The sequence below is a fragment of the Phoca vitulina genome, unplaced genomic scaffold (genome assembly GCF_004348235.1).
Source record: "Phoca vitulina isolate PV1807 unplaced genomic scaffold, GSC_HSeal_1.0 scaffold13, whole genome shotgun sequence".
Lineage (NCBI taxonomy): Eukaryota > Metazoa > Chordata > Mammalia > Carnivora > Phocidae > Phoca > Phoca vitulina.
This window is the reverse complement of record NW_022589716.1, coordinates 3633771-3654046: the sequence shown is the minus strand read 5'-3', so window position 1 is coordinate 3654046 and position 20276 is coordinate 3633771. Positions and strand designations below refer to the sequence as shown.

The window sequence follows — 20276 nt, the reverse complement described above, 5'->3', positions numbered from 1 at the left end:
GCAGGCGCGCGGGGCGGGGCCGGGGGGAAACGTCTCACGTCTCTCGCGATAGCTGCCGCATAAAGCATTCTGGAACATGTAGTTCATCTTTGGAGTGGCCGCGGCTCCGAGGAAGTGTGCGAAAAGTCGATGCCCTTTGGTCCGCGGGACTGAGAACAGACATTGCCAATAGGCTGGGGTTTGTTTTTCTTGGGGAAAGACCCCACGTATCAACTCAGTGGCCGGCCTTGGTGGGGACGACACGGACTACATCTCCCATCAGGCCATGCGCACTATAACAAGCCTTCTCAAGTGGAACCGGAGCATTGTGGGATTGGATGAGTCTCAAGATGGACAACCGGGATGTTGCAGGTAACAGCCCCCGCCTCCCCTGAAGCGCTCGTCTGGGTCTGTGGGGCTACTCGTCACCGTTTCGTCCTCCCATCGGGTCTGCCGCGGCCCACCGGCCCCTCGCCTCAGCCCCTAGGGCGTCCCGAAGCGGCGGTTTCTGCATCTTCCCCGTCTCTCGAGACCCCAGACCCAGTTGCTGCCCCCACCGCCGGGTTTGCTGTGGGCGCCTGGTATTCCGTAAAGGCTGCCACTGGGTTGGCCCTGCTCTCCCTTTCCCAAATAATCGCCTTCAGGACTGTTCAGAGCTCTGCTTCCCGAAACAGCAGCAACCTTGGGCTGTCCTGCGCCCCTCTGTTCGTAGCAGCCGTGGTCTGGCCTGTGTCCGCTTTCTGAAAAAGCTGCTTTTTCGAACTGCTCTAGGACTCTCGGCACACACTTTCTCAGTCTTTTGAGCCCCCACTTTACCACAAGTCTTGCCCTTCCCTCTCTCCCAGCCCTAACCCCTCCCCGCCCCGACTGGGATGCATTCACCCATTCAGCAAATACTGTGTGCTAGGCACTATGCTAGGCGCTGGGGATGCAGTGGTAATCCAGAAACGGTCCTGCCTTCCTGAAGGTTATTTTCTACTGGGCCCAGACAATGCACCCAGAGGAAATATTTACAGACAGGCAGGTTATAATGATGTGAGCGAATGGGGGTGGAGGCTGCTGATATTGGGTGGTGAAGGAAGGCCTTTTTGAGCAGAAGACATTTGCGATGAGAAGATGCCAGCTATGGGAGGGCCTGGAGGGCAGAGATTTCCACGCAGAGGGGTGACAGCCAGTGCAAAGTCTTTGGGGTGTGATGGGCTTGTCCTTTTGAAGAATGTCAAGAATGAAGTGGAAGTGAGGAGGGGAGTCTTTTCTGATAAGGCCCTGAAAACCAACTTTCAGATTTTGGATTTTATTCTGAGTCCCATGGGAAGCCTTTGAGGTGTCTTCTCCATCTCTACACTTCCCACTCTCATCTGAAGACACCATCATCCTCCAGGACACCATCCAAGCCTCCTTGTTGGTCTCCTTGCTGTCTCTGTGCACTCTACAATTAGTAGTGAGAATGATCTTTAAAATACTGTTTGTGAGGGCGCCTGGGTGGCTCAGTTGGTTAAGCGACTGCCTTCGGCTCAGGTCATGATCCTGGAGTCCCGGGATCGAGTCCTGCATCGGGCTCCTTGCTCAGCGAGGAGTCTGCTTCTCCCTCTGACCCTCCCCCCCTCATGCTCTCTCTCTCTCTCATTCTCTCTCTCTCAAATAAATAAATAAAATCTTTAAAAAAAAAAAAATACTGTTTGTGAGCTTAATACTCCTCTGTTACTCCCCTAGAGCCCTTAAAGTAAAACCAAAATTCCTGTCTTGCACCCCCACCTCCATTCCTGGAACAGTCCACTCTGGCCACACTGGGCCCTTGCTGGTCCTTGCATATACCAGGCTTCTTTTTCCTTTGGTTTTTGCAACTGCTCCTTATTCTGCCCAGATAGCTCCTCATGTGGCTTTTCAGGAGGCTGGCTCTTTATCTTTCTGGTTTCAGCTTAAATGTCTTCTCTTCTAACAGTTATTTTTTGGCTGCCTAGCTGTATAGGTGCTCCTCTGTCATTCTTCCACCCCTTTTTTGGTTTCTAGCAAAGAGCTCTTATTACAATTTTACAGCTACTTTTTGGGTGTAAGTCTATTGCCTTCTTGGCCGAAGGTGAGACCCACATTGGCAGAGACCCCTTCTCTGGTTGAGCAGAACACCTGGTACATTAGCTCAGTAAATGTTCATGGAATAAATGAAGAAATAGAAATTTGAATGTCAGTTCGTGCAGGCAGCTGCAACTGGGCTGCTCCTGTGGGAGCCACTGGACATGTTTATGGTTGCTGATATGCTGATATGTATACACTAATAGGCTTTTTTCTCCTCAGGAAAGGCTAACCGGTGGTTTGGGGTTGCTCCTCCCAAGTCCGGAAAAATGAACATGAACATCCTTCACCAGGAAGAGCTTATTGCTCAGAAGAAACGTGAAATTGAAGCCAAAATGGAGCAGAAAGCCAAGCAGAATCAGGTGGTCATCAGCCCTCAGCCCCCACATCCTGGCGAGTAAGTGCCCCCCTGCAGCTGGGCTGGGGTCTTGGAGGGTCACTGCAGAGGGTTTTGTGTTCAAGAGCAGTCAGGGTATTCTTGCACCTGGCCACAACCTGATGATGCAAGGAGTGACACAGATGCCCTCAGGAGGCTCAGGTGGCAAGAGAGAAACGAGTGGTGTGTGGGAGCTCAGGGGATGGCCTGGCCGAATTCACCAGTTATTTACTCCTGACCAGCTGTGGGCTAGGGACCAGGAATGTAGCCCGGAACAAACCCCAGACTCCCATCTCTACCCTTATGGGGCTCACGGTCTACTAACAAAGGGGGTACCAGTTCTACCCCAGAGCTGCCAGTGCGTAACATGAGGCGGTGTGTTCCCTGGTGCAGCAGCCGCTGTGGGGGCCCAGCAGAGGCTCTGCGTTCTCAGAGCCAGCCCACTGAGGAGGCAGGGAAAGGCCTAACCAGCAGAAGGCAGGAAGGGAAGAGAGCCCTTGCATGTCAGGTGGCTCAAGCTGATGCATCAAAGGCGTTTCAGAGTGAAGCAGGAGGTAGATCAGGCAGGGTTTCCTCCTGCCTGTCCTGAGAAATGCTCAGGACACCCAAGAGTTTTGAGCAGGGGTAGTGTGATTAGGATGACAAGATCCCTTCCTCTGGAGTTTGAAGCATGGAATATGTTAAACCCTCTACAGAGCTGTCCCAGCTCTCACCTTTTCTAAGAATCTACGGCATGTCATTGAGGGCAGGACTTAGACTCTATTCTTATGGGAACCCAGAGCCTGGCATCTCCAAGGGACTTAAGAGTGTGGGGACTGGAGGGGTGCCTGGGTGGCTCAGTCGTTAAGTATCTGCTTTCGGCTCAGGCCATGATCCCAGGGTCCTGGGATCGAGCCCCGCATCGGGCTCCCTGCTCCGCGGGAGGCCTGCTTTTCCCTCTCCCACTCCCCCTGCTTCTGTTCCCTCTCTCGCCATATCTCTGTCTGTCAAATAAATAAATAAAATCTTTAAAAAAAAAAAAAGAATGTGGGGACTGGATATGGAGTAATCTGTCAGTCAGTGGGCTTGTAGGCTCTTGCCCTAGGGTTATGGAAGGACTTGAAGATGATGGGAAAGATCTATAGACATGCCTCCAAGTAGGTCTCCTGCAAGCAGCTGGACCCTAGCACCAGGATCAGGCAGCTGAAAGGGAGCATCAAGTGGGTGGGTGCATAATACAGGTAGCTTTGGAAATAAGGTTATTTTTTTAGTTGTAAAAGCATAGAACAAATGTTAGAATTTCTCACTGAAGAAATAAACATTCAGGTTGCCTCAGGGCAACCATTTTGCTATATTCCCCCTGTCTTTGCTTTGTTTCACAAAGTTGTGATCCATTTCATGTGCTACTTCCCCCTCAACTTTTTTTTTTTTTTTTTTTTTTTTTAAGATTGTATTTATTTGCGAGAGAGAGAATGAGAGACAGAGAGCATGAGAGGGAGGAGCAGACTCCCTGCTGAGCAGGGAGCCTGATGTGGGACTCGATCCCGGGACTCCAGGATCATGACCTGAGCCGAAGGCAGTCGCTTAACCAACTGAGCCACCCAGGCGCCCTCCCCCTCAACTTTTTAAAAGGAAAGCTTTTCCCTGCATTGCAACTCTTTAGAACCATCGTAGTTTTTAAGTTTTATTCTTACTGAGATATAATTGATATGCCATAAAATTGATTGTTTAAACTATACAATTCAGTGATTTTTTGGTGTATTCACAATGTTATGCAACCATCACCAATATCTAGTTCTAGAACATTTGTATCATCCCAAAAGGAAACCCAGTACCCATTTCCATTCACTCCCTATTTCCTCCTTCCCCAGCCCCTGGCAACCCCTAATGTACCATCTTTTTTTTTTTTTTTAAGATTTTATTTATTTAAGAGAAAGAAAGTGAGAGAGCACGGGCAGAGGGGGAAGGGTGGAGGGAGAGGGAGAAGCAGACTCCCCACTGAGCAGGGAGCCTGATTTGGGGCTTGATCCTAGGACCCTGGGAGACACTTAACCAACTGAGCCACACAGGCATCCCCCTAACTTACCATCTTTGTGGATTAATCTATCCTAGATATTTTATATAACATTCGGCCTGTTGTGTCTGGCTTCTTTCACTGGACAGGATGCTTTCAAGGTTCATCACATTTTGGCATGTGTAAGGACTTCATTCCTTTTCATGGCCAAATAATACTCTATTGTGTGGATGGACCATGTTTTGCTTATCTGTTCATCAAGAGCCAGAATTTTTTAAAGGCTGCACAATATCCCTTACCATCTGTTAATGGGTGGTTTTCAAGTGGGATTCATTTGCTGCTTGCTGCTGCCCCGAGGTGTTTTTTCTTGTCTTTCATTGTCCCCACCTTCTTTCCATCCCTCTTGAGGGAGATATTCATAGTATGAGGACAAGACCAGGGTCAGCAGAACCTTCTCTCTTGTATGGGGAAAAGAAAAACAAAACTTTACAGGGGCACCTGGGTAGCGCAGTCAGTTGAGCATCCAACTCTTGGTTTTGGCTCAGGTCTTGTGTGATCTCAGGGTCATGGGATCGAGCCCCACGTTGGGCTCCAGGCTTGGCACGGAGTCCACTTGAGACAGTCTCCCTCTCCTGCCCCTCCCTGCTGTGCTCTCTTTCTCTAGCTCTAAAAAATAAATGAATCTTTTTTTTTTTTTTTTTTTAAAGATTTTATTTATTTATTTGAGAGAGAGAGAGTGAGAGACAGAGAGCATGAGAGGGAGGAGGGTCAGAGGGAGAAGCAGACTCCCCGCCGAGCAGGGAGCCCGATGCGGGACTCGATCCCGGGACTCCAGGATCATGACCTGAGCCGAAGGCAGTCGCTTAACCAACTGAGCCACCCAGGCGTCCCAAAAATAAATGAATCTTAAAAAAAAAAAAAAAAACCTCAACTTTACATATATGTGGTAGACTTGATGGAAACTAAAGGAGAGGAAAACGAGGCAAAACCAAAATCATAACCCTGCAAAGAGATTTTATTTATGAGAGAGAGAGAGAGAGAGAACATGAGCAGGGGGGAGGGGCAGAGGGAGAAGCAGACTCGCCGCCGAGCAGGGGGCCTGATGTGAGCCGAAGGCAGATGCTTAACTGACTGAGCCACCCAGACACCCCTTGATGGTTATTCCCTTTTTTTTTTTAAGATTTTATTTATTTATTTGACAGAGAGAGACACAGTGAGAGAGGGAACACAAGCAGGGGGGGAGTGGGAGAGGGAGAAGCAGGCTTCCTGCTGAGCAGAGAGCCTGCCTTGGGGCTCAGTCCCAGGACCCTGGGGTCATGACCTGAGCAGAAGGCAGCTACTTAACTGACTGAGCCACCCAGGCGCCCCTAACAATTTTTAATTCAAATATTTTTTGACATAAATAGGGCCATACTGTAGTTGTTGTTTGGTTTTCTTTGGGGGAGGGGGCCTGGGGGGGTAGAGGGAGGGGGGAGGGAGAGAGAGAATCTTAAGCAGGCTCCATGCTCAGTGCTGAGCCCGATGCTGGGCTCAATCTCACAGCCCTGAGATCATGACCTGAGCAGAAATTAAGAGTTGGATGCTTAACCATCCTTGTAGTAGTTTTATATCCTGCTTTTGTTTTGTTTTGTTTTGTTTTGTTTTTCATTTAATATTGTACTTTATTGCTTTATCTCTAAAATTTTAAGTATTCAGGGCTGTTCCATCTGCCCTATGGAAGTCCTGTGATTTATTGAACTAGTGCTATTTGTTGATTAAGTTGTTTCCATTTTTAGTTCATTACAACAGATTTTTAGAAGAATAAGACTTTTCAGAATTTTAGAATTTTTAGAAGAATAAAACTTAATTTTAATAGAAAAAGGCTAGGCCTGTGGGCTCCCTGAGCCTTTACCAATTATTGGATGTGTGAGTGTAACAGTGACTAATAATAATTACATTGTAATGGTATATGTAATACATAGTAACTGTATGTAATATATATTGTATATGAATAGGTTATGTATTATGTATAAATACATATAAATATATAGCAGTTGTAATAACTAATATCAAAAATTGGAGTGTTGTGTGGCCTTGAAAGCAGTATATATGAGGAATTTCTGAGGTTTGGGGCAGGATGGTATGTTATAGTAGAAAATGGAAGAAGTAGGATCTATACTATGATCGTAGCCTTATTTCCTTCTGTTTCTAAGTTAGGGGACAACTCAAAGAGTTAGTAGTGGCTGTTCTGAGGGGAAGAGACTCTTTTGGATGTTTCCCTTTGCTTTCTATTTTTCTATGTTCCCGTTTGCACCATAATAAACCTCTGTTGCTTTTATGATCAGGAAAAATGAATTTGAATTAAACATTTGGGCTCCTGGGTTTGCTTTAGTGCTGACTTGTTGAAATTAGATGTTTAAACATACGTTTTGCAAACGAAAGAGAGTGTAAAAATAATAAGAAGAATATAAAATTCCCCTGTAATTCTTCCACCAAGAGATTGCTTTCGGTATTTTGCTGTGCACCTGTGATACCCGCAGAAGTGCTGACTGGCTCAGGTCCGGAACTGCAGTCACATGTGGGTATAGACACAGGCCCTGCCTTGGAAATCTCTGATACCCAGCTGAGCAGACAGACATGGGAGCCAGTAACAGCCCAGATAATTAGTTAACAGGTACGCAGGTGCTGTGCAGGCGGAGCAGGTGCTTCTGAGCTGTCTTGTTGCAGATACTGTTTGAACCTGGAGGGTCGGTATACAGGTAGCGATAACACCAGTACAGACAGTATTGCTTTGACTAGAACAAGATTATTCCATATTACTACGAAGGCCACTCTGTGTACGCAGTAGTCCCCAGACATCTTTGGGGCAGGGTTTTGGGTCCCATTAGGTGAGAACGTGGGGTGGGTGTGGGGCTGAGATGGGTAAGGCAGGCCCCTGCCCCTCCTCTTGTGGCTCACCCTCTCTGTCCTCTGTCTCGGGTCTAGAATTGCGAATGCACACAACTCTTCCGTTTCCAACAAGTTTGCTAATGACGGCAGCTTCTTGCAGCAGTTTCTGAAGTTGCAGAAGGCGCAGACCAGCACAGGTGAGTGCTGTCACCCGCTTCCTGAGTCTCCCTCTGCTGGGGCTCACCCTGCTGGCTCTCTCCTCCGGGAGTCGCTGGGCGTCACAGAAATAGCAGGTCCTGCCTCAGACTTACTTCTCTCATCCCACATTGATTGGGATGAATTCTGTTCGTCCCTACAGTAAATGGTCAGGGGGAGCACAGACCTAGCCTTCAAGGTGCTTACCCCATAGGAGCAGAGACAGATAAGCCAGGTTTCAGTCCAGGGGTTAGGGGCCTGACTAAACATGCCCCGGGTGTTGGGGAATGTCATGGAAAAGATATGCCCTCCAGTTGACCGGTGAGCTGGACACTGGCTGGCACTTAGAGGCCCCTTGCCCCCTCCCCTGTGCTTGAAATGCGGGTTTCCCTTGTCTCTCCAGAAGCTACTCCAAGCACATAGCTTTGAGATAGTGATGTGGTATTGAGAACATCTGTGAGTATATGTGACTGAATCCACTTAAGGTCTCCATAAACTTTTAAGATTTGGTGGGTGGGTGCGGGGATCCATTCATTTTGCTGCTGCCCAAGACAAGCCTCATATGTAAGTTCCTTTTGCTTATTACAGCTACTTACCAACCTGGAGTGGCCTGCCTTTTTCTGTGGTCTCTCCCTGCTCTCTGAGTATAGGGGCCAGGTTCAGATTATACCAGGGAAGCTCCCCGGAGGGTTACAAACCAACACTAGGGCTGTGGGACCACAGCGTGGGTTAGAGAGCAACTTAGGTTTGAGGGATGGGACCCCATCCGTAGGTGGGAGGGCCACCTGGCCCATAGGAGCTCCATGATTACAGGGAGTCCACTCATGTCTATGGTTGTGTAGTTTACCAATCAGCTTAATTTTTTTTTAAATTTTTATTTCAGAGAGAGCCCGCACGAGTAGGGGGGAGGGGGAGAGGGAGCTGAGGGAGGGGCTGAGCAGGGAGCCCGATGCGGGGCTCGGTCCCAGGACCCTGAGATCATGACCTGAGCCGAAGGCAGATGCTTAACTGACTGAGCCACCCAGGCACCCCAGCTTAATTTTGTTTTTTAAAAAAGATTCAGAGCCACCTGGGTGGCTCAGTCGTTAAGCGTCTGTCTTTGGCTCAGGTCATGATCCCAGGGTCCTGGGATTGAACCCCTTAGCCGGCTGCCTGCTCAGCGGGGAGCCTCCTTCTCCCTTGGCCCCTCTCCCTGCTTGTGCTATCTCTCTCTCTCTGTCAAATAAATAAAATCTTTACAAAAAAAAAAAAGTCGGATGATTAACTGAACCACCTAGGCGCCCCTCAGTCAGCTTACTTTTAATGTAAGAAAGTTGCTGGCAAAACAGCTGACCTTCAGTCTTTGTCAGTCTTTCTAGGAAACAGCTACGACCAAATTCACTCACAGAGAGGGAGGAAGGACTGTATCAGCCCTTCACTGCAAGATCTTAGGCCAGGAGCTGTGTTTGAAAAGCCTGAGTAGGCTGTCTCCAGCTGGCCACCGACAGTTGGAGGGAATTATTATAAGCCAGGTGTGGGGATTCAGGCCTTATCCAGAAGAGCTGGCACATCCCTGGGCTTTGGGCACAAATGTTAGGGAGTCTTCTGCTAGAGCTGCTGCCTGCAGAGCCCAGCCTTTCTTCTCCAGGCTGGGTGACCGTGACAAATCATTCCTCTCTGAGCCTTAGTGACCTCTTCTATAAATCGAGGATGGTGTCCTCTCTGAGTGTCCACTCCCTGCCAGTCACCATGCTGGAAGCCAAGGGCTCAGCCCTACTTAATGCACTCACGCATCCATGTTAGGTGAGAAGATGGGAAAGTGTGCATCTCAGACCTTGAGCATGGGTGTCTTTCTTTCTATCCCAAGATGCCCCACCTAGCACACCCAGTGCCCCCACTCGAGTACTCCCCCGCCCTGGGAAGAGGCCCCCTCTCATCAGCAGCCCACCAGGCCAGATGAAGAACTATGTGCATGCCAAGCAGCTGCCCGTGGCCAGCCGCCCAAGTGTCTTCCAGTCTCCTGATGAGGATGAGGAGGAAGACTACGAGCAGTGGCTGGAGATCAAAGGTAGGGTGCGGGAGCTGCCACCTTCCTTTGACCACTGCCCCTCCAGCTCCATGGGTGGGACCCATGGTCAGCGGGGAAAGTGTGGCTAGTGGTGGGAGGCCGCTAGCCCTCCAGGCTGAGCCAGGGGCCAGCGTGGGACCCTCCAGGGTTGGGGGGAGTGAAGAAAGGGTGTTGGGGAGCAGTGAAAGGGAAGTGTGGAGGGCTATAGACTGTGGACTTTGACCTGGGAGCCGTGGGAAGCATCCTCTGCCCGTGTGGGTTGGTCTCCAGCCAGGGCAGGGGTATTCTCGGAGGAGCATATTCACTTGTGTCTCTCCTTATCCCAGCATGAGAGAAGGAGCTTCCATGGCTCCCCTGTCTGGGTGCACACTCTCTGAGCCCTCTGAGAACCAGAAGTGCCTCTTCCCATTGCGGGTTATTGTCCCCACCAGTTTGGGCCAGAGGTCCAGGCCCACAGGTTGGAGGGCACGCTTTCCTGCCCAGGGGAAGGAAGGTCATTTTTCTTGGAGAGCCAGTCCAGGCCCTGTCGTATAGGAGGGTGGGGGTGGCAGTGGCAGCACCCCCACTGTGGCTAACTCCGTCTGCATTCAGAACGAGGCCTCAGTGCCTCCTGAGCCATGTGGAGGCCTGGGCCGCCTCTGCCCCAGACAGGCTGACACGGTCCTATCACCTTGATGGCGAGGACGGATTGAAATAACCATATAGTTACGCTGTGACAGCCTTCACACTTGTTACTCTCAATGAGGGGGCCGGCTTATGGCCATGCATCTGAGCAGATCAATGGCCAACCTCTGTCAGGATGGAGCCAGGGAAGGGGCTGTTTCCTGAGGCATCACGGCAGCTCTGACAGTACCCTGCTGAGAAGTGATGCTTTACAGGGGGCAGTGAGTGTCTCAAGGGCATTGAGGCCTCTTACGGCCTGCTGTTGACATGGCCTCAGAAAAGCACCTGTGTTGGTAAATGTCAAACAGGTCAGAGTCATTGCCAGGCACTCAGGGAGAGCGTAAGGCTAGGGGGAAAGGTGGCTACGGAAAGTTCCTGGGACCTCTTGAGGGTCCTCCTCAGGCCACAGGTCCCTGACCTCCCATCCCCCAGCTTCCTGGCAGCCAAGGCAAAAAGGGGAATAAGTTTGGCTGCAGGTTCAGTGTCTAGCCCTATTGCTGAGAGCAGTGAACATTCCTAGGCAGTGGCAGGGAGAAATTTCTCCTGGGAGTTGTCATAAAAGGGACATGAGCTGTAAATTGGCCGACAGATGCCTCAGGAACGGGCCAGCAATAAAATACAAAAGGAAGTTCCATGCGGATCAAAGGGGAGGCTAATACAAATACAAAAGAACATTTCTATAGCTCTGTTCACTGTAAAGGCCCTGAGGTAATGATTAAGCCTGTTGCGGTGAGCGCCCCTGGCGTGGTCTGGAGACACATTTTCTCCCTCATGGACACCAGGACTTCTTGGAGAAATGGCTGGCTCTAGGTCTGGTCAGGAAGTGTATGAGATGATCCTGGAGCACCCTGTCCCAGCAGATAGCGAGGAGGCCATCAGAGACTCCTGAAGAGGCTCTACCAGCTGCAGAGGGGACAATTGAGCTTCTGTGATGACATTAATTGCAATGGATTGAAACCCACCTGATATGTTTAAAATGGATTGAAACTCAGTCGATGTGTTTAAGTCAGAGTTTGTAATGACACTTTAAAAGGAATTTGTCATCTTGGAAGGTGACAGGAAACCAATTTGTTAAACTGAACCCTGGTAAATAAAAGGAATTAAGCATTTCAGAAAAAAAGGGGAGACTGGTTATGTTTTCTGACATCTCCCTCCGAGCTTGGGATCGGCTTGGTCTCCCAGAGGCTCCCACACTTCCCTCCCGCCCAGTGTGTCTCACGAAGACTGTTTAGACTGCCTTCCCCCTCGTCACAGTGCTTTGTGCTTGGACTCAGGACACCCGACAACCTCCCGCATTTCACCCTCTTCTCCCCCACCCCTCTGTCGTTGTGGTCCATAGAGAGAGTGTGCCTGTTGACTGTGGGGTGTGTGAGTTGAACCCCAGTACTGACAGCCTCCTTAAAGTTTCACCCCCAGAGGGAGCCGAGACTCGGAAAGTGATAGAGAAATTGGCCCGCTTTGTGGCAGAAGGAGGCCCCGAGTTAGAAAAAGTAGCTATGGAGAACTACAAGGATAACCCGGCGTTTTCGTAAGTATTTTTGGGAGGGGAAGGCCACCACTGCTTAATGTTCTTGTCACAGTAGTACGTGCGTTCTTGTAAAACCCTACTGGTTACTGAGGCTGGTCGGGGTTGGGTGCTTGTTCATGTGGGCCAGACCACTGGTCCGAGTTTCCAAGTGCTTTCTAACTCACACCAGAGGTCGCAGGAGCTCCGGTGTGGTGCAGAGGCTTAATCTTGGGCCTCATCAAGGTGTCTCTGCTCACCAGGTTGCTTTTGTTTTGTTTTTGTTTTTAATGTTTTTAAGATTTTGTTTATTTGAGAGAGAGCGCGCGCGCACAAGTGGGCAGAGGGGCAGAGAGAGAGTGGGAGAAAGAGCCTGACATGGGGCTTGATCCCAGAACCCTGGGATCATGACCTGAGCTGAAGGCAGATGCTTAACCGACTGAGCCACCCAGGCGCCCCACCAGCTTGCTTTTGCACAACGTTCTTCAGAAGCTGCTTGAGTCAGCCCATCCCCACTGCTCACCCTCCTGTCTATTTTGCAAAACTTCTCTCCAGGTTTTTGCATGATAAGAATAGCAGGGAATTCCTCTACTACAGAAAGAAGGTGGCTGAGATAAGAAAGGAGGCACAGAAGTTGCAGGCATCCTCTCAGAAAGGTAAGTGGGTGGAGGGGGTGGGAGGTTCTGGGGAGGTGTGTGGACAAACCACATCCCACGTGGAACCGGGGTTCTGGGAGGCTCTGGTGCATGGGGTGGTGCCTAGGGCCCAGGTCTGTGCCCTGTCAGGCAGCCAGGGTCACGCTGGGAACAGCATTGCCCCTCTTCACCAGTGGTTTGAGGTGAGGGAGAATCTGAGGGCGAAGGTCAAGGTCATTGTTATGTTCAAGAGTGTTGCTCTGTGCGCGTATATGGAGTGGAGGGGGGAGTGCTTGTCTGTTGGTCCTTGGTTATTTAAATAAGTGTTAATGAGCTGCTGCTGCCTGTCTGGCACTGAGAGCCTAAAGACAAATGTGCCTGACCCTTGGGGAGGGGGATAGAGGACAGAAGGGATCAGCTGGTGAACTCCTGATGGGATGAGTATCAGGGGAGGGGGAGATGCTAGCTGGTCTCCAGCCATCATGAAGTAAAATCCCAGCCAGATTATAGTGGGTGGCAGGGGCATCGATGTTTAGGCCAAACACAGGCCACAGAGGTCAGTGTGTTTTGTCTGTCTCCTGCCGCCCTGTGCCCTGACCTTCTCCCCAGGAGAGGAGGGCCAGGCCCACTTCCGTGTGTGACCTGGATGGGCAGCCCCTGGCAGAAAGACTGAGGTGGGGCTCCCATCTCCCCTCCAGCCTGGATCCAGACCTTCTCTCACATTCTGTTCTATGATCTATGGGGCGGGAAGGGGCAGGGTGCAGGGTGGGGGCAGGGGCTCAAGATATATTGTGATATTAACTCTGGTATTTGGTCCCAGTGCAGTAATCTGATTCCCATTTGCCTGTTTTTCTTTGCATTGTTCCTAAAATAAACCCCTCTTGTTACCCATGGGGTTCTTAGCAGAAATTAGGCTGTTGGGTGTGGTGAGTTGAGCTCAGTACTGACAGCCTGCTTAAAGTTTCACCCCCAGAGGACGAAGAGGCCAAGAACCTTGCAGAAAAGTTGGCCAGGTTCATAGTGGACGGGGGTCCAGAAGTGGAAACCATCGCTCTTCAGAACAACCGCGAGAACCAGGCATTCAGGTAAGAGGGGAACTAAACGGGGAGATGACCCCACACATGCCCTGATCGCAGCACCACCACCCCCTGCCCCCAGTGGGCTCAACATATCAGAGTCCCACAATCAGAATGTGGCAGGGTTGGGCCCAGGAGCTCTGACCCCCAAGCCCAGCTCTGCCACCCCATGGGCAACTACTTGTCGGAGCCTAAATCCTCTCTGAGGCAGGCATGCGGGGACCCTTCGGGTGTTCTGTTTTGGGTTTTTTGTGTGTTTTTTTGTTTGTTTTTTTAAAGATTTTATTTATTTGACACAGACACAGCGAGAGAGGGAACACAAGCAGGGGGAGTGGGAGAGGGAGAAGCAGGCTTCCCGCAGAGCAGGAAGACCGATGCGGGGCCCGATCCCAGGACCCTGGGATCATGACCTAGCCAAAGGCAGACGGACGCTTAATGACTGAGCCACCCAGGTGCCCTGGGGTGTCCTGTTTTCAACGGGCCTCATGGAGAAAGTCTCTAGTGCCCCCCTGGCTCCCTTTCTAACAGAGATGGCAGCCCTAGGCTAGGAGCAGGCCAGGCTCTTGGGCAGAAACTCCCAGAAGTGTTGTTCACTTTGTGCTTTTGTAGGGTCAGACCTATCCAGTGGGGGAATGGTAGGAAAGTGGCAATGTGGTACCTTAGGCTCTGTGAAGTGGGAACCCTCAGCCTGTACACAGGTTCCACGGAGGGCTTGGGACGAACAGCCTGGCTTCCCTGCTGTCTCCAGCCATGCAGCCACATCCCAGCCCCTCAGGCTGGGTCTGTGTTTACCTTTTCACAAGTTGGGTGGGTTCAGCACCTCTTTGCTGGGGGGAGGTTATTGGGGGGGAAGGGTGTTGGAGTGGGGGCTGGGCAGTCACTGCTGCTTGGTAGGGACCAGCAGCGGCTTATGAGATGGATACTGAAGTTGATGTGGGGATGATGCACCCGTGAGGATGTTTTTGGCCATGCATAACACAAATTCCGACTCAGAAAGCGAGGAGATGTGATGGCATGTGTAACAAGAAGTCCAGGAGCAGCAGTCTGGGCTAGTTGAGTCAGTGGCTGTAGATGCCATTGGGCACTCAAGACGAAGGAAGCAGGAATGAAGCAGCAGAGATCCGAGTGCCGCGCCAATGTGGCTGGCGTGCAGGGCGAGCGTCAGCATGCAGTGTCCCTGGGCCTTGGAGCCAGGCAGGGCCAGGTCCCAGAGGGCAGGTGTTCACTGACAGCCTTTGGAGGGTCCGCATAGAGAGTGACAGGGTAAAGTGTGCTTCCAAGGTCACTGGCCACAGTTGTAAGGGGGGACAGGCACACCAGGTCAAAGCAGACAGGCAGAGGAGAAACATGGCGGAGGGGCAGTGCTGATAAAACCGTGGGGACTAGGGGAGGGAGGGCCGAGGCTCAGTGACTCGGTGGACGAGGGCAGGGAGACGGCTGCTGGGGAGTTCAGGGATCTGTGTATGTGGTACCTGGGCAGCCAGGAGCCCTCATGGGGGCCATGGGGTGTTTGGGTCTGGAGTTCAAGAGAGGGGTCTGCCTGGTCTAGAGATCCACCTGAGATCTCCTCACAACATTGTGATACCGGCCACCACTCTGCACCACCCAAATCAGCATTGACTTAATATTTTACTTTAAGTCACTGCATTTTTTTTTTTTTAACTCCGTTTACCTAAGTAAGTTTATTTAAGGACCTTTAATTTGCCGTCACTCGTCATAAGTAGAACTGACTATGAAAAGATCTATGGTAGGTAAAGCGGGCAAGGTTATGGATTTCTGTCAAGGCTGCGAGCCCAGGCTGCTCTCCTGGGTCAGGGAGGTCCAGGGCCCAGCAGCACTGGCCGAGCCTTCCCCCTGGGGTCAGGACTGAGAGACGCTCTTGGCATAGGCAGCTCTGGGTCCTCTGTGGGGCTTCACTGGTGGTTGCCCAGCTTGTTGGGTGTTACTGTGATGAGGCCAGAGGGAAGAAGGGGTGCCAGGGCAAAGGCAGAGCCTGGGGTCCCTGGTGGGGAAGTGGCTAAAGGTGAGCAGCATGATCTGTTTAATCTCCACATGGAGACAGGTGTGAGGCAGTTTTTTTCACCTTCCAAATGTAATAGGAACTGCTCGTGTGTTTGCCTCTCTTGGCCCTTCCCTGCCCTCCTGATTCCTCACATGGGCCGGGCACACCCCAGCGGCTCTGTGTTTTGGGAAACAATCTGTAACAATGGCTTATCTATAAAGAAACTGGAAACACCCATTCCTTTGACTGGTCATCCCACTTCTGTGATGCCATCCCCAGAAATGTTAAATACAGCATCATCCGTAATCTTGAAAAATGAGTCACAAATTGAACGTCCAGCCTTAGTGGGCTAAATTCTTTTTTTTTTTTTTAAAGATTTTATTTATTTATTTATATGACAGAGAGAGAGAGTGCGCGCGCACAAGCAGGGTGAGAGGCAGAGGGAGAGGGAGAAGCAGGCCCCCTGCTCAGCAGGGAGCCCAATGCGGGACCCGATCCCAGGACCCTGGGATCATGACCCGAGCCAAAGGCAGATGCTTAACGACTGAGCCACCCAGGCGTCCCTCAGTGGGCTAAATTCTTAATAACTGCATCTCCTCAGTGGGATTGCGGCCATCAGATCAGTTAGGTGAAGGTTTAGCACAAGCACAGCATCCACCATGAGCCACATAGCACTTGAACCTGTCACCCGGGTGAGCCACGTTGTTCTTTTCAAGCCCTGTTGCTGGCCTCTTACAGGGGACGAAACTGAGGCAGAGATCAGCGGGAGGAGGTGCCTTCACCACCATACTCCGTGCCATTTTAACAGGAAAGTCTTATGTTGTCAAGTTAAAAAATCTTTTAAATCAGAATATAGAAACCAGATAGCCTTAAATTCGTATCCGACCCCTCCTGGTTGCCAAGCGTCTTTTTTCACATCCAGCCAACTTTTCCCTTCCCTCTTAGAAAATTCTTTTGCTTTTGTCTCTTAACTTTTTTTTTTTAAGATTTTATTTATTTATTTGAGAGAGAGAGAGAGCAAGAGCCAGTGGAGAGGCAGAGGGAGAGGCAGACTTCCCCGCTGAGCAGGGAGCCCGATGCGGGGCTCGATCCCAGGACCCTGGGATCATGACCTGAGCCAAAGGCAGACCCTTAACTGACTGAGCCACCCTGGCTCCCCTCTCTCAACTTTTTTTTTTTTTTTTAATAATATTTATTTATTTGACAGAGAGAGAGCATAGGCCGGCGGAGTAGCAGGGAGAGGGAGAAGCAGACTCCCTGCTGAACAGGGAGCCCGATGTGGGGCTCGATCCCAGGACCTGAAGATCATGACCTGAGCCGAAGGCAGTCGCTTAACCAACTGAGCTACCCAGACACCCCTCTCTTAACTTTTTTTAAGATGTCATTTTTGTTTAGGGCAGTTTTAGGTTCACAGCAAAATTGAAGGGAAGGTACAGAGATTTCTCACATGCCCCTGCCTCTACACGTGCACAGCCTCCCCTATTATCAACATTCCCCACTAGAGTAGTACAGTTGATGAAGCTACTTTGATATTTCATAATCCCCCAGACTCCACAGTTAACTTTAGGGTTCACTCTTGGCGTTGTACCTTCTGAGTTTGGACAAATATACAATGACATGTATCCATCATTATGGCATCATATAAAGTATTCTTGTTGCCCTAAAATCACCCATGTTCCACATATTCATCCCTTCTTCCTCCCCAACTCCTGGCAACCACTGATCTTTTTACCGATTCCATAGTTTGCCTTTTCCAAAATGTTATATAATTGGAGTCATATAGTATGTAGTCTTTTCAGATTGGCTTCTTTGGCTTGGATTTAAGACTGATCCTTCCATGTCTTTATATGGCTTGACAGTTCATTTCTTTTTAGCACTGAATAATATTCCATTGTCTGGATGTCCCACAGTTTATTCATTTAGCTACAGCAGAACATCTTGATTGCTTCCAAATTTTGGCGATTGTGAAGGAAACTGTTATAAACATCTGTGCGCAGGGTTTTGTAGGGACATAAGTTTTCAACTCTTGAGTAAATACCAAGAAACGTGATTGTTGGATCACATGGTACGTTTAGTTTTGTGAGAAACTGCCAAACTGTCTTCCAAAGTGGCTGTATCATTTGCATTTCCCTCTGCAGTGAGTGAGAGTTCCTGTTGCTCCACCTGCTCGCCAACATTTGATGTTCTCAGTGTTCTGGATTTTGGCCATTCTAATACATGTGTAGTGGTATCTCAGTGTTGTTTTAATTTCCATTTTCTTGATGACATATGTTGTGGAACATCTTTCTGTATGCTTATTTGCCATCTGTGTATCATCGGCTCGTTTTTTAATTGGGTTATTTGTTTTCTTATTGTTGAGTTTTAAGAGTTCTTTGTATATTTTGGATCATAGTCCTTTTATCAAATGTGTCTTTTGCAAATATTATCTCCCAGTTAGTGGTGTATCTTCTCTTGATAGTGTGGCTTTTGCACAGCAGAAGTTTTCAATTTTAGGGGCACCTAGGTGGTTCAGTCGTTGGAGCATCTGCCTTCAGCTCAGATCATGATCCTGGAGTCCTCCAAATTGGGCTCTCTGCTCAGCGGGGAGCCTGCTTCTCCCTCTCCCTCTGCCTGTCACACCACCTGTTTGTGCTCTCTCTCTCTCTCAAATAAATAAATCTTTAAAAGAAATAAATTTTAATGAAGTCCAGCTTATCAGTGGCTTTCATGATTGTGCCTTGAGTCTATCTAAAAAGTCATCACCATCCATGAAGTCATCTAGATTTTCTCCTGTGTTATCTTCTAGGAGCCTTATAGCCTTGCATTTTACATTTAAATCTATGATCCATTTTTAGTTAATTTTTGTGAAGGGTGTGAGGTGTGTGTCTAGATTCTTTTTTTTTTTTTGCATGTGGATGTCCAGTCCCCCAGTACCATTTGTTGAAAAGAATGTCTTTGCTCCTTTGTCAACGATCAGTTGACCATGTTTATATGGGTTTATTTCTGGGCCCTTTGTTCTATTGATCCGTTTGTCTATTCTTTCAGTAATACCGCACTGCCTTGATACGGTAGCTTACAGTAAGCCTTGAAATCTGGTCATGTCAGTCTTCCAACTTTGTTCTTGTTCAATATTGTGTTGGCTATTAATGGGTCTTTTGTGCCTGTATAAGCTTTAGAATCAGTCAATATCCACAAAATAACTTGGGATTTTGACTTAGATGGCACTGAATCTGTAAATCAAGTTGGAAAGAAGCAACATCTTGACAATATTGAGTTTTCCTATCTATAATCAAGGAATATCTCTCCAGTTATTTAGTTCTTTGAATGCATTCATCAGAGTTGTGTAGTTTTCCTTATATAGAATCTGTTCATATTTTGTAGACTTATACCTAAATACTACATTTTTTTGTGTACTAATGTAAATGGTATTGTGTTTTTAATTTCAAATCCACTTGTTCATTCCTGGAATATAGGAAAGCAGGTGACTTTTGTATATCAACCTTGTATCTTGCAGCCTTGTTACAATCACATATTAGTTCCAGGAGTTTTTTATTTTTTTATTTTTTATTTTTTTAAAGATTTTATTTATTTATTTGAGAGAGAGAGAATGAGAGACAGAGAGCATGAGAGGGAGGAGGGTCGGAGGGAGAAGCAGACTCCCTGCTGAGCAGGGAGCCCGATGCGGTACTCGATCCCGGGACTCCAGGATCATGACCTGAGCCGAAGGCAGTCGCTTAACCAACTGAGCCACCCAGGCGCCCAGTTCCAGGAGTTTTTTAATCAGTTTTTTCCTATATAGATGATCATGTTATTTGTGAGCAGAGACAGTTTTATTTCTTCTTTCTGAGTATACTTGCTCTTACCTTTTCTTATTGCATTAGCTAAGACTTCTAGTACAGTGTTGAAACTCATTGGTGAGGTGGGATATTCTGGCCTTGTTTCCATTCTTAGTGGGAAAACTTCTGGTTTTCTCACTATTAAGTATGATGTAAGCTGTAGGGTTTTTTGTAGATACTCTTTTTATCAAGTTAAGAAAGTTCTCTTATGTTCCTAGTTTACTGAGTATTTTTATCATGAATGGGTGTTGGGTTTTGTCAAAGGCTTTTTCTGCAGCCATTGGTATGATTATGTGATTTTTCTTTTTTAACTTATTGTTGTGATGGATTGCCCTTTTTTTTTTATAATGAAAGATCACAGTGTTTATTCACTTTCATTCCTTCTACTGAGATCAACAACAGGTTCAAACTAGAGGCTCAGAAAAAGTTTGAGAAAAAAAATGCCTTATTCCCTTGTTTCTCGCAGATGTGATATATCCTCACCTCATCCACTTTCCTTAGGCACTACCTCTTAAGGCTTGCTGATCTTCTTTCTTTCTTTCTTTTTTTTGCCCGGAATAAATCCCACTCTGTATAATTCTTTAAAATTAAAAAAAATGTTATTTGAAGTATAGTTGACATATAATACATAGTTTCAGGTGTACAACATAGTGATTTGACAATTATATAACATCACGAAATGCTCATGATGAGAAGGGTAGTTACCACGTGTTACCACACAAAGTTATTATAATATTATTGACTCTATTTCCTATGCTATATTTTTCATCCCCATGACTTATTTATGACTGGAAGTTTGGACCTCTTAATCTTCACGTATATCGTCTGTCCCCCCATCCCCCTATAATTCTTATACATTTCTGGATTTAGTTTGCTAATACTTGGTTGAGAGTTTTCCCATCTATGTTCATGAGAGATATTGGTCTGTAGTTTTCTTGTGATATCTTTGTTTGGTTTTGGTAGGTTTGGTTAGGGTAATTGGATGAGTTAGGAAGTATTCTTTCTTCTATCCTCTGAAAGGGCTTGTAGAGAATTGATATAATTTTTTCCTTA

At 48.3% G+C, this 20276-nt stretch overlaps 1 protein-coding gene across 1 annotated transcript in view; it reads left to right on the top strand.

Moving 5' to 3' along the window:
- The first annotated feature begins 153 nt into the window (after positions 1–153).
- The window catches only part of SUGP1 (SURP and G-patch domain containing 1), a 32230-nt gene continuing 12107 nt past the window's right edge, over positions 154–20276 (top strand). Inside the window, exons 1-7 of the mRNA XM_032412530.1 lie at positions 154–351; positions 2272–2446; positions 7383–7483; positions 9328–9528; positions 11596–11719; positions 12251–12351; positions 13292–13415. Coding sequence (XP_032268421.1) covers positions 318–351; positions 2272–2446; positions 7383–7483; positions 9328–9528; positions 11596–11719; positions 12251–12351; positions 13292–13415 — 860 coding nt within the window. The 5' untranslated portion in view covers positions 154–317. The remainder of the gene's footprint in view (positions 352–2271; positions 2447–7382; positions 7484–9327; positions 9529–11595; positions 11720–12250; positions 12352–13291; positions 13416–20276) is intronic.